The 15003-nt window shown below is 35.1% G+C and overlaps 1 protein-coding gene across 1 annotated transcript; it reads left to right on the top strand.

Moving 5' to 3' along the window:
- Positions 1-6066: 6066 nt before the first annotated feature.
- On the top strand, positions 6067-7614 carry LOC137387816 (uncharacterized). Its single transcript, XM_068074326.1, has 2 exons — positions 6067-6231; positions 6480-7614. Exons 1-2 carry the CDS (start codon positions 6175-6177, stop codon positions 7470-7472), a joined length of 1050 nt encoding a protein of 349 aa, XP_067930427.1. The 5' UTR covers positions 6067-6174; the 3' UTR covers positions 7473-7614.
- The last annotated feature ends 7389 nt before the right edge of the window (positions 7615-15003 follow it).

The following is a 15003-nucleotide window of genomic DNA, read 5'->3' as shown; positions in this document are numbered from 1 at the left end:
ACTGTAAAACTCTTGTTGTTGAGTTTTCTAGCTTTGTCTATATTTGAGTCTTCATTACCAAAACCTTCAATTAGAAACTAATGTTCCAGCAGCCATTTTTCATTGGTCGGTTTATTCTCTTGAACAGTTATAAGAGCCCTCGGTATTTCGGCAATATCTCAAGAACTAATGATATAATCGACCTGAAACTTTGAAATTGTATTGAAAACATTTTGCACAAAGCAACAAATATTTTGTAATCTTTCATAAACTGGAAGTGCATAAGAACAAAGCAAAACTATGCAGCGGAGTTCACTTTGCATAGGATCAGTTGGGAACACAATTCCCCAAATTATGTTGGACCCATACTTGAAAGTGTTAAGGGCGTCGATTATCTACATATAAGAGGAATGATCTTGAAGCTCTATTGGTCGCACAAGTCTTGGGTGCATTTTGATGTATTTATCTTTACACACAAATATTTTATACTATCCGCCCTGACTATATACAGGCCAATGGAATTCCGTGTGCAATGCGATATTTAACAATCATTTTCAATTGTTACTTTTCACAAAAGGCATTATTCTAATAGCTGACCTATTATAGTTTTGGTAGAAGTTCGATTAGCTAATGAAATGCAAGCAGGTTATGAAGCAGCATTTACAACAAATACCAACAGGATAGTTCTAGGGCTGATGCCTTTGGCAGCATGCTCTGACCCCATCAGTGTCCATTTAAAACATAGGCTTCTATAGTCACCTCTTTAGGTATTACTTGTACATTCAGACATTACCTAACATTGTTCTAATACAAATTGTACGTACCTTACATAGGCTTCCCTAGTCACTCGTGTAGACATGACAGGTACCTTCAAGTAACTAACATCAGATCCCCAACTATTTTAATAAGGTAATTCTAGCACCAAGGAAAAAGAGCATGTTTGTTGTCTGATTGTCTGTCTGCATGCAACAAGGAGAGGGTACAGAAGGGCACACATGTTATATGGAGTTGGTGAAGTCACTGGTGTGCTAAATGCTTCCATAATATTTTGCTATAAGAAAAAAACTTTCTGCCAAAAGCTTACAATCAGCGCTGACAAGCATATACCTACTTGTAGTATCATGGCAAGTGAAATTATTGGATATGAAATGCGCTGGGCCAGAGACTACAGACAGTATAAGTAGTTTATCACAGGCTAACAGACTTTGGCCTCACTACTTTTAATGATTTAGGAAGAGTAGTCGACTTGATATTTTATGAATTTTTAAGATGACAAGATTGTTACAGTTTGCTGTTCTTTTTGACTTGAGGCTAGGGCGGGCCACAGGTTGCTGTAGCCTATAAAAAAGAGCAGACGATCTAACCACGAAGAGATGAGCTGATGATTTTTTGAGATGGAAATACAGAAAATAAAATGAAATGGCTTTATTAGCTGACAGAAGCCCTCGAAGAGCTTGTTCTCTGACCAATAGTAGGGTAAATAATGGATGAGATCAGTTCTATATTAAAATTTATCAGCCACAGCCCTGTTTGCTCTCAAAGCAAGCAACTGAACAGTAGGCAGCTCAAATAAATTGGTTTATATATTCCTCGCAATGATATAAGCAATTTGGGAGCTATTAAAGAACTCAATAATAATTTTCATAGCAAATAGTTTGCTTGACTGCAGCATTCCACTAATCCAGCATCAGCTAGTTCAGGCAAGAGAAAAATGGTATGCTTGGTTATAATCCGAAGTTTGAGCGATCGACTGAGGAGAGCTGTAAATTTTGATAAGGGCGTCACTTGTGTAATCTTTTACATAGAGTTATCTATACATATATTTATGAGTGATAGAAAACAGCATCAATCATACGAGATGAAAGCATGCAGCTGTGGTTGAAGGCATCAGAATAAGTATGTACGCTGACAGGAGCAAGCACCTGTGGTCATTGATTCACTAAGGAGGCAAACAAACAAAGATGCATTATTCTATTTATAAGGAATTTTTATTGTTGGTCTCCGCCTGATTTCTAAAAATGGTATCAACAATCTCAGTTCATCATTAAGAGCAGAAAGGAATCAACAAGTGTACAAAGAAGTGCTGAAGTGCTCTGTAGCCTGTCATATACTAGTTAATTTGATTGAAGTTTTTACGTGTTCTCTACAAAAGACGTTTGAGTAGGAAACAAAACCCGCTATTGTCTACTTATGTACTTCTTAATGCATTTTTAGATTATATGAGACTTTGTACCCTATCAGTCCGGTGCGCAGTGAGAAATTGTCAGGTGTAATAACTAACTGCACAAATATTCCTAAATATGGCAAGGTGGTCAAATAAGCAGGTGGTAGAGTTTTGGTCCACGCTGAAAGTTGTAGGTTCGAACCCAGCTGAGAGCAACTTTTGCGCTACCCGCTTCAGACAGTGGCACATGGCTTTTATTATAGTAATGATTTATTAAAAAAGTTTACTATGAAAAGTTTACTAGTTCTTAAGAAATGCAATTAATTATTCTACAGAGCTTAACAAGAGTTTGAGGCACTTTTGATACAATATCAATTACGACAAATACCTGTATGCACTGTATTTACGTAGTACGTACTCTACCAATTAAAAAGATGATCAGTGAACGAATCCAGTGCTAACATTTTTAGCATATACTGAACGCATTTGTTATAAGCCAGGCGGTAGGTTGTCATAGCCTACAAATATCAACTGTTCATAAAGATCTCAGGCCATGGCTTTCAATGCTGCATCAACATGCATACATTTATTTACTGTCAACAAATCTTAGCTAACAAATCCTCATCATGGCCTTCAGGTCATGAGGATTTGTTAGCTACCATGATTTGAGGAAAGCTACAATAATTTGAAAGAGTTATGTGATTGGAAGCTGAACACCACAGGCATCCCTCCCCTAGTACCCACTATGCGTCGGGCATATGAAAACACTCCATGTCTTACAAAAATTATTCACTAAGGCTATTCAAATTGGATGGATTAAGTTGCTGCAACATCACCCAAGTCTCGGTGAACCTTGAGTGCCCCTTCCATTGTTAACATATGACACTATTTATAAACCACAGGAAGATGATAACAAATCGCTTCTTTAATTTAATGACCATGCAGCCATGAGTTTCAGCGTATGGGAGGTATGGGACGTCAACAACCCCCCTTATTGTGGTGTAGTTACAGATTATGATATGTTTGTGTCTTAAGTGCTGCATGAGTCTATGTAATGACTTTTATTAGTGCATCCTGTTGATAGTTTGAGTAGGATTTTTTGGACTCTAACTTATTCTTATGGACAGGTAATCTTTTTTGTAACGTTTGACAATCTTGGAAGCCTACAGCTACAGTTAACAGGTTAACAAAATTATCATCTCTATATATAAAGGCATTCAGTGTTTTATTTCATTTAGATTATTTTGTTTTAATAGTAATGTAGTTTGTTTAGCAGCCACTTTGTTGCTAGCAGCATTTGCGCATATTTAACGTACCGATTTATTTATATGTGAATTTTTAGTGCTTTTTCTCTTGTTTTAAGATGTTTGTGTTTTGTTATAGGATTGTCTAGCATGATAATAATTACTAATTAAATAAAATAAGTACAATTAAACATAAATAAATAAAATTAAATGAATTAAATAAATAAATTGACTAGTTAATACCAAATAAAATAAACAAATATAAGGTCGTATGCCAAGCAATGTCATTATGATGCTAGCACTAAATAGTTGTAATTGTATTTAGGAGTTTTCATTTTTTCTAGCTGAAGGCCCATCCTTGCTGAAATACCCTTCAAACACTCCACAGATTATTATAACGCTGCCAGTGAGTGCAAAAAATGGACATCAGTCTATTCCAGCAGCAACCCTGGTAGTATTGTTTATTACTTCTGTTTGTTTATGTTCCATAAGCTTATGCTGCCTTCAATCTCGATTAAAAAATAGTAATGAGTAATGGTAATAGTAACTCTATAGTAGAAGTAGTAACTCAATTATCTCTATGCAGTAGTCACATGGATTGCTGTTGGCAGCAGCCAATAGCAGTGTGGCGATTTGCCAACAGCAGCAAATAGCAGTGTTGCAATTTGCCAACAACGGCCAATAGCAGCTTTGCACTTTTCCAACAGCAGCCAATGGCAGTGTAGCTCTTTGCCAACAGCAGCCAGTAGCAGTGTTGCGCTTTGCCAACAACATGCAACAGCAGCGTGCTGCGTTGTCATCAATTGGCATTTGTTCATACAAGTAGCGTACGAGAGTGTTAAAAACGTTTTGTCTGTTAGACTTACAAAAATATTAGTTTAGTTTGTTTTCCTTTTAATTAAAACAACCGATAGGCGTATAGTGATATCACAGAACCATAGACTTATACAGTTACTTTTAATAGCCAACAAGATAAATAGTATGGCATCTGAACCTATATTGTTCAGCCCATCCTAGTCTCTCAAATGTTCAAAGACACTAGAAGTTGAGTCTAGCTACAGATAAATGATCTTTAGACAAAAGACAAATAGTATTTCAAATAACAAGTAAGTTGCAATCCTAGATGCTCATCAAAGTATGCAAGTTATTCAGGAAGTAGTTGTATTGAATGGAGATCAAAGTCTAATCAGCCACTCTCAAAACTTTAAATTATAAAAGAGTTGGACTGTCTTAATGGTGTATTTCTTGAGGTATGAAGGATTCTAAGTCATTAAGAGAGACTTCTTTTACTTTTTTAAAGACAGAAGATAAACTTATGTGTTGCTTGTGTTACCATCTCACAGCAGTTCTTAGAGATGAACATTTGTATAAACTCTATTTACTAAATTTTGCAAATTCTGCGATACACACCAAAATGAAAATAGGTAATTGCTAAAATATGACAATGAAAGTAGTTCCCCTCTATTATTTTGGTTATTTTACACAGAGTATATATTCTCCTACTGGTAATGGCTTTGGTGATATTCCTGCCAAAAGAAAATAATGTTTTTCTTGTACTTTACACACATAAAAACTACACCTTTTGCTACTGTGATATGCTACAGACAACACTCATCTGCATGTCATTGTTACCTATAGTGTTATACTATAATTATTATATATTATTGTTCTAATTCAAAATAATTGATATAAAAAATTAACGCGCAGCTGTATAGAATAAAATAACAGTAGATATTTCTTTTAAAAATAGTTTGTTGTGTTTACAGTAAAAATGGTGAGATGTAATGCGCTTTTAAGATTCATTTCAAAGAACTCCGAAGAAATACATACATTATTTAGCTGTTTCCATATCCAATCTTTATAAACTTGATATAATAAAAATCGGTACTTTATTGAATTTTATACATAATCAATGATAATATCAAGAAATTGAGAAGGATCTGCACTGAAAAATTACGAGTTTATGCGGAGAGAAGCTGTGGATCGTAATTTCAAAGGACCGTACGCTGCGTCTTTAATTGAGGTGAATTATTTATAACTTGTCAATGCTACTAGTCCATCAGCTGACACGTTCCGTCTTGCCGTATAGAATTGCCATCTTTGATTTGACATGATTGAATTTGGCTGTCAGGGCTGATTGTCAGCCTTTATTAGTATAATTGCATGTTATCGATTGCACCTAAACACAGTTACTCACTTCATCCCTTTGATCTCTCCGCCCATCTGCCTGTGTAAATAAATGAAATATGTGAAAAAGCGTGCAACAATGGAAGCCTCGATTGACGGGAGCCGCGTGTGTGCCGCATTCACTCTTAAGCTTTATAAAAAACATTAATTTGCTCGGCTTACAATATTCCCAATGCTATAATAGAGAAGAAATTGTAAAACATGCTGAATACAATCGAGCGAAGACGAATGAAAAGACTTTGCGAGGCCGTAGCGAAACGTATGGTATGGCCTTTGTGATAATGATACCTTTAAGCTGTTTGTGTGAGAACAATCATTTTGATTGACATGACGTTTGCTCTAGAGTGATTGATGTCTGCGGCAGGCGTATAGGAGGTCTCTTGTGATAGGCTCACGGAGACATTCAATGGCCGGCCCATTATTGACTGATGTATGTTCGCACCCTTTGATGTAAAATTAGATTTATCTTGAGTGGCATGAGAAAGAGGAGAATGATAATAGGAGGTGGATCGGTAGGTGCGTAGCGCGAGTCTGTTGTCTGCCAAATCATTCATCTATTCTTGCTCACTAGTGTTGGTCTCGTTTGTTTAGCACAACAGGATGCAGGAAACAGAGATTGATAGAGACTATATATCTCCTGATCAGCCTATTTCACCGGTACGTGTATTTATAGCAATAATGTTTTCACTTTTCTCTAAGTTCCTTTAGCAAGCCATAGACTTTTGATAGATTTTGAATGTAAAAAGTAATAACAATATTCATTTTTCTTTCGTTTTGATGTAACTATTTTTCAAATGTCTTTCACTCAAAAGTTCTTTTTCAAAATAATTCAAATTAAATATGTTAAAAATATGACCTAAACAGCAACATTTTATTTTTATTCTCAAAAAATGCTGCTTTTTTAGGCTGATAAATCACCTTTGGCGAAGCTGCAAGAAACATGCCGGAACATAGGCAGCGACCTCCATGCCAAACCGAAAGATCTGCCAAGCCAAAGGAAGCATCTGAGACATTTTGCTGTCTTGTCAAAACAAGGAAAAAGCAAGCTAAAAAAGGCTTCTTCTCCGGTTGAACGAACTGATAAACTTAGCCCTGTGTTAGAAGAATGTCCGCCATCATCTATAAACACTCCACCAGCATCCGTTCACATACCTGCTGTTTCAACGGCAGCCGATTATAATCAATACGCTGCCTCTCAGTATCAACTTATCTGCCAAAAGCTCATTTACCAAAAGGAACTAGAAAACTTGCAAGCATCTATGAATGTTGCCCATTCATATGTTCCACCAACGAGACATTTCACTCCTGACGCAGTTCCACCTTTACCCTCTTCGAGCGATGCTGTTCATCCAACCGACTTGGCTAAACTCACCGCGTTCTTTCAACACAAGCTTCAGCAGCCGGCGCCTGTTTTACCAAGTACACTGACGGCCGCAACAGAAGCTCTTCAAAATTATAACAGAATATTTTCCGACAACGATAACCTTAAAGCATTTACGGTGCACCAATTTAAAAACCCATCACCTCAGTATCACGAATGCCACTGGGTGACGCCAACAGGAATCTGTGGTAAAAAGCACTATTCATATGAAGAACTCATGCTGCACCTAGCATCTCACGCTAGTAGTCCACCTGATAACAGTCGTACAATAAACCCTTCTACTGATAGTTTGCAGTCAGCGCTGTCTCCTCATGACAGCCTGTCATCGTTCGGCTCTCGGATCATCTCAACTCTACCTAACACTCTCAGTTCACTTGACTATCAATACAACCCTTTGCTAGAAACAGTTTTGAACAAAACCTTGTCTAAATCAATCAGTACCCCTTCTTTGCAAGCTGCTAGATACCAGCCCTATTCTTTTCCATATAAACAGATGTCTGTACCATTTCTACATTGATGCTTTTAAATTCAGTTTTTAGTAGTATTTATGAAAATGTAGCTATTTTTACAGTGTTGTTTTATTGGGTACAAGTCTAGACATATATTCCCATCAATAAACGTAGTTGCGTTTTTTCACAATCAGCAAGGAATTACTATGTTACCGGGATTGCGATATGTCATCTACCTCCATTGTGAAGTCACTGCCAAATTTATTTGGCAGTTTTTCAGTTCCAATAAATACTAATAATAATTAGTATTTATCTACTAAGAGTTTTAAGCACCTGCACAGCCTGTCAGTGAGAATCTTAAGAGATGCCTTTAACTACTGTTTGACAACCATAATTGGGTGTCATACAAAGAATTGCTGGGATATGTAGATGGTAAATTATTTCAACAGGGTTAGGCATCACCCACGGCACCTGCTATTCTCGGCCGGCCGTGTTAGCGCCATCACCCATGCCACCTGCTAACGCATGTTGCTAACTGTGTGAAATTTAATGATCAAATTTTACTAAGCTCTGCTTTGTTTCTCACTTCAAGCAGCTTGGGTGGTCCAATTGTGTTTGTGAATGAACCACACATCGTGCGTTGTTGGAAGACAAACAGTTCGTGTTGCAGCAGAGCGCATGATGTTGAATTTATGAATGGCCTATCCCTGCTTAGCTTTGGTAACATGAATGATCATTGTTTTGGTCATGAGCATCATAGTACTAGACAGAAAATACTAGCAGCTGCTAAATTTGGTATTTTTTAAAATTCCAACCCACAACTGTCTACTTTCATAAGTGGTTACACACAAGATAACCAAAAAAGTGAACCTAATGTTAATACTTCTTTTCATCTTAACACACTAATTTCACCAAACAGTTTAAAGGTGTCATAAATACTTACATCTATGATTAAATCTATGAAGAATAAGTGCATGTTCTCTGCAGCATCTGAGAACTCGCGCTTCCTGTACAAAATACTTCTATGCATTTAACAGACAAATATAACATTTTCATTGAATTTTGTCAGACGAATGGGCGTATGAGCAACTCTATATTTATAGCAATTAATATCAAGTATGGTAAATTTTTCGGTGCAGTTCTGAGCTGATTTTACTTTTAAAACACTCCGTAGAGAAAACATAAATTTGGGAGTTGCCCACTCTTTAAGAATTTAAGTTTTGAAACAGAAGTTTATATGAAGAAATATATTTTTGATACACTCTATGAAGTTGGTGCAAGTGATCAGATGATGTAAAAAACACACAAAATTTTTTACTAAATGTCAATAAATTGTAAAACAGTGAGAGTAGTTTTAATGTATTGTGTTAAGTCTCCTATGCTATTAGAAGTTGTCTGCACTTTCATAAAAACTCAAATAGGATGGCTACTTCTTGCTTTATGCTTAATCATTCTGGACTTTTTTAGGCAGCGTTTTGAAATTGTTTCTAATAAAAGGTTTCATGACAAACATTTAGTGCATTATCATGAATTAAAATATTTGCTAGTTTGTTTGTTATAGATTTGAGTGATTGGAGTAGCAGAGCCAGATACAAAAGCATAGTAGTTTATTTTCTGTTTGTGGCTTATGCTAAAGATTTACTCTATAAGTAAGGAGTTTTTTAAATGTTTTCTCTTGATTAAAAACTTGGCATCATGGATGAGAGATTTCAAAATTATTTCACGCAGTTTCGAGCACATTTGAGGTAAACACAACATATACAATAAAAAGGTTTATAGACGATAACATTAAAAAATAGAAATTGTCGTTTTTTAAACCAAAAGTCTAGATTAAAACAAGTACCTGAACAGATATGCATAAACTGCTGTTATCGTAAACCATCTGCCATGAACCTAGAATTGTTTTGAAGTTTTGTATAAGAACTTGCAGCATTAATATAAAAATCATAACATCATGAACTTATATATTGTGTAATTATATAATATAAGACAGTCCAATTAATTACAGACAATATATTTCTGCATTTTCTGTTTACAAAAGTTTTTACAAAGTGATAAAACTGCCTGCATCGAGCTCAAGATGATTTTAAAGTGTTGCTCACCATTCAATATAAAGCAACAGCATCTCTGATAGAGAATGCACTTCAAAAATTTCGTAAAATTAATACTACGTTTACAAACCTATGCAAGTCAATCTATATCTGTTCATATATGATTGTGTCCAGTTTTATGGATTAGGCCCAGTCTCATTCAGTGGTACTCAAGCATAGCCTTTGTTCCTAGCTAGTGAAACATGTGTAGATAGAACCATATAGTTAGCCTGTTTGAGTTTGTACTATCAACTCTCGAACTACAGTAGCTAAATCTGTAGTTAGACTCTGCTACTCGAATACTCTAAGAATATATAGGCCTATAATAATATGGCAAAGAGATCTTTAGCGAGATTGCATTGACAAGTATTTTTGTGTGACAGAAAATCAATTTTAGCCTTCTCTGCTATGACACATAGCAGAATGACACATGAAGTGATTTCATCGCTACTGCTTACAAGTTCAACCAATTAAATTATTGCTAATTTGACTAGGTCAAATACCTTCAACAATATAATGATTTATAGCGTTGCGAAAGTTTAACAGGCATCAGCTACTGTTACCTAAGTATATATCAATAAATAGACACTTGATAGTGATGTGTAAAATTGCATCACTCTGCCTTGGCCAGGTTAACATTAATCATTTCCTATTTGTATAATCGAGAAATTACTCAAGCATAAAGTTCTGTTGACAATGTTCTCTATAACTAACTCATGAGAAACATTGGAAATACTCCTGTTAAAAATATATCTTATGAACAAGAAACCAGATTGTTTTTTAGCAAAATCAACTACCAATTAAATTAATGAACAGTAAATAGCCAATCTGGGATAATTGAAGTTCTAACAGCTAGTGCAATAGTTGTCTCCTCTTTCTTTAAAGATATAAAAAATGACAACTCTTAAAGAGCATGATTACTGATCAGGCCAAGATTTGATATCGAGATAATTATTATAGTACTATTGAAAAATATGCAGGCGATTTTTATCCTCTTGTAAAAGGCCTTGTCGACAGGAATTGTAAAAATATATTGTCTATAAATAAATTCACTGTCCTGCATTATATAATTGCCCACTACACCAGAGCATGATGCTAAGATTTTTATATTAATGCTGCAAGTCTTTATACAAAACATCAAAAGAAATCCTGGTTTATTTTGTAAACATGGAAACAGTGTGTTGTCAGGTAAGACAACTCCCATGTCTGAGTCCCATTCCATCTCTCTACACTTTGGTAAATCTTTGAGTTTTGTTAATTTTCATTTAGCCAGAATCCGCTTTTCTTGTTAGTGCAGCATTATAGCACATATCAAACAGACTGGCCAATGTATATGATTAAACTGCTGCAAGTAAATGAAAAGAAACATTTATTTGTAATTTATCAGCTGAAAATAGGCATGTGAAATTTTCATGAACAAAATCTATGTATAAAATGTTCACTCTTAGTGTAAAACATAGTGTTGCCAAAATTGTAGTAGGTAATATCTGTTTTATAAGAAAATTGGAAACCCTCGATGAACTGAGAAACACTCAGCATTAGCATTAGCATTAACAGAAACATGAACTGCTATAACATGAGAATTTAGTTACATTACAGAAAATTTTATTGAGTGGAGAAGTAGAGATGTAGAAAAAGAGGGGTAGTGGGAGAAGTTCACAGTTCAAGAAATCGAAAGCTGATTATAACATTCTTTAACCAATTAATTGTGAGAGAATTGCACTAAAAATTAAAAACCAGTTACAAATCTTAAATCCTTAATACAATTACTTTTCATTAGCAAATTGTATAATATTTTCAATAAAACTGCAAGGATTGTTTGACAGACAGTGCAGAATATGCAGCGATGTAATTGATGAGTCACATGAGCAATGATGTAAACATGTTTACAAAAGTTTATTACCTAGTTTAAACAACAATATTTATCAAGAAATCATTTTTCAAAGCAAACAACATCTAAAATCAAAATCATAATGCTGCTAAGATGGTGAGCTGTCTTTTTTCCACTAAGGAAAGGAACACAATGAAGAACTCTCACTTTCCACCTTCGGCGATAAGTTGGAATTGATCGAATCAGCAAAAGAGTTGGTAGCACTGCAATAGATAGGAGCTGAAATTGAGATAAGGTTTAATAGTCTGACAAGATTTAGCCATATTACAACTGTGTAATTAAATAAAAATCAATTTTATAGCCTTTGTCCTATTGCTGTGTAGCCTTTAAACCTCACATTCTGCCATTAACAAAATCGTTCAGAAATTTGAGTTGCCTTAAAACTTTGAAGGAATCCTGTATCTTAGACTTCTGCAATGACTAACTTTCCGAAATTTAGCTTTGAGTAATTGTTAACTATATAAAACTTACTATTAGTGATTGTTAACTCTATGGAATATTGCTTTAACAAAAAGCAAGAGACGATATAAAGCTACATGTAGGAGACATCGGTTATGACTTATGAGATGAGAACTGGTCGCAATAAACTATCAGGTTAGCTGTCGTCATCATTTGGTTATGTGACACCAGCCTGAAGCCTGATATATATCTACTAGTAATGTGTTACTCATATTAAAGATGTGGTTGCACCATCGAAGACATTCAAATGAAATAAGGACCAATAAAAGGCTAAAACATCAGCTACAATTCGATGTCATACTTATCCTTGTAGACTAGTCCTGTCCAGAGATATAGGCATTTGTATGAGATCACTTTTTGAAATGCGCAGATTCAAGTGGGTGCTTTTATCGTGGTGTGTATAATAGTGAGCGTATATAAAAAGAGTCCATGAGCAATAAATGTACGACCTCATTTTTAGCCAATCATCAGCACGAAATGTTTATTTAGGTCATTAAAAATGTTATTGCTAGTAAAACGCGTTGTCTGTGATCTCAAAGATTCTCGTCGCTAGGGCATTTACTGGTTGACTAGATCGCGCAATCTGAATCAACAAGTTTTATTGATGGAAGAAGAGAAAGATAGCAGTTTGGTCAAATTGCAAAAACCGTTTTTGTAAACTTTCTAACAGAAAGGCAAAGCCGAGACCGCACCAATCATTAATGCATATTTTTAGTTACTATTAGTGTAGTAATCACTTATGATTAGCACTTTAAATTAAACTGAATTGTAAATCTGTGAAATTTCGGTAGCAATACTTAAAATACCAAGGAAAACATTGTTAGTAGGAGAAGATAAAACCAGATTAACATCGGAATAAATATAATATATACAGCTGCATAGGATATAATTTATCAGATACCTACTCAAGTACTGTAGAACCAGAAAGAGAAGCAAGGAGATATCTTGCACTCTTGAAGTATAATCTGATTTTAATAGATATATGATGCCTAAAAACAATGCGATAGCTCTATGACAAGTGCCCATAATTTCAGGTCTCTATGTGAAAGCATGAACATTACACTTTACTACAACGATATATGGTATTACTGTATAATGATATAAAATGTTTCAAATAGATAAACTCTGCAGTGTGTAATGAAATTTATAAAACCTGATTTAATTGGCGCAACTACTCGTCTGCCATTGCGACACGACACTGCTAATGAAAAAGGATTAATATTCATTCATCAAAGGGAAAAGCAGTATAGGCAGCATGTTGAGTCTGCTCTTTGCTGCCGGAGTAAACTAAAGCTGTCTATGGTTGTCTTATACTTCTTGGTTGTCAACTTGGTAGTTTGCAGGATGTTGACAAAATAAAATATATTTTACAATGCTCAGAAGTTATAGTTATAGCTTGCCATCGCAACTATGAGTTGTCTGCTTAATAATACAGTAATTACCCCCCCACTTCTGTGTCAGGTACTTACTGGTGGGAAGACAATTCCAACATTTTCAATAACTACAGACAGAGCTGCTCAAGGGTTCGCATTGAAAGAATAAAACATTATTGCCACAAAATCAATTAATCTTTTTTCAGCAATGAATCTTTTTATCAAAACCTTTTGCAATAAAATTAGATAGACAAAAATCATTCTCCACTTGTCACAACTAAAACTGGGATAGTTCTGTTTAATTGAGCTTTACTTTAAGATTCTTTACACAAAACGTTGCGTAGAGACATAATGAATTTTTTAGCTCAGTTCCCTTTAGATCCTAAAGGAGCCGGATACTGGTAGCTAAAGTTATTAGACAGTGCAAATTCTGAAGACAGTAAAAAGGAGCTTAAAGGTTTACTTGCAGCACGATTTACATTACAGTTATTTGGTATCAAGAAGTTCACCATGTCTTACTCTGCTGTGTTGTAGGTGCAAAATATGTGGAAATGAGATTACAAGCTCTTAAAAGCTCAAAAACAAATAGTTAATCACAACCATCATGAAAACGTCGTAGATTGGAATTCATTTACAAAACGGCTCAAATGCGACATAGTTGAACAAACGTTCAGCACAGACGTGATGAATTTGTTAGCTCAGTTTGCTTATGATCCTGGATGAGCCGGAATCTGGTGGCTTCAGTTATTAGAAAGTGCAAATTCTGGAGACAGTAAAAAAGAGCACAAATTGTAATGACTAACTTTCAAGGACCAAAGGCTACAGATTATTGTCTAAGTATATTTAGCAGACAAATGACAAAGAAAAAAATGTTAAATCACTGAGTTTGCTTGACCTTTTTTCTTAGACTGGGAGCATTCCCGTAAATTTATAATATGTAATGGGACAGTGTGAGGGCTTCCCTGTCCTCATTCCTTCCTCTGCTAAGTGCCTCCAGTCGACTGAACCTAAAATAGACCAGGTAGAGAAGGGATCCTCGGTGATAAAACCATGCTGATGCCAGCTCCCGGTACCTGAAAGCGGAGCTTTTTGCTGACTTGCACATGAAAGCAATTCTAGTTTTAATTTGCTAATATGGCCTATGAGACACCATCATATTCTAAAAATTTATTTATATTATTTGCCTCTAAAATAAAGTGGGCATGATAAAAAATAATATTATTTACATGAGTTCAAATCCCATATGATAGTCTTTTTTCCAAACTCCAACCATGCAAGGACTTGGATTTTAGTAACAAGTTTTTATTGCTTGATAGCGTTAAGGATATTAAAAACACAAAAAAAACTTATTTATACGCCAATGTCTGCAGGTATAACAACAGTACATTGTACAGCAGCGCAACCAATTCATTTTCTGAAAAAAGTTTGGACATGCTAAAAAGTTTTCAGAAACTAACCCATGACCATCCCGAGTCGGTAGGGTGGATTTCTTTAGAGGTTTCAGCAAAATACCTCAATTTAATTTTTGAAACAGTTTACTTATTTTCTTGACAACCTGCAGTAATTTTTTAAATACTTACGTCCACTCTGCTCTTACCCTCTTTACCAATGCGTTACGCAATTGTCAAGGTCTTTACGTGGTCTGAAGCTTTTCAACCATTTGTTTCGAAAGGGGAAATGAATGAATAAATTTCTTGTTTAAAAGAAAAATTTTCAAAAAATATGTGATCTATTCTTTGAAGCATTTTGTATTGAATTTTGATTGACAAAAAACATTCTTCACTTA

This window comes from Watersipora subatra, chromosome 2, assembly GCF_963576615.1.
Source record: "Watersipora subatra chromosome 2, tzWatSuba1.1, whole genome shotgun sequence".
NCBI lineage: Eukaryota > Metazoa > Bryozoa > Gymnolaemata > Cheilostomatida > Watersiporidae > Watersipora > Watersipora subatra.
This window is presented reverse-complemented; position numbering and strand designations above follow the sequence as displayed.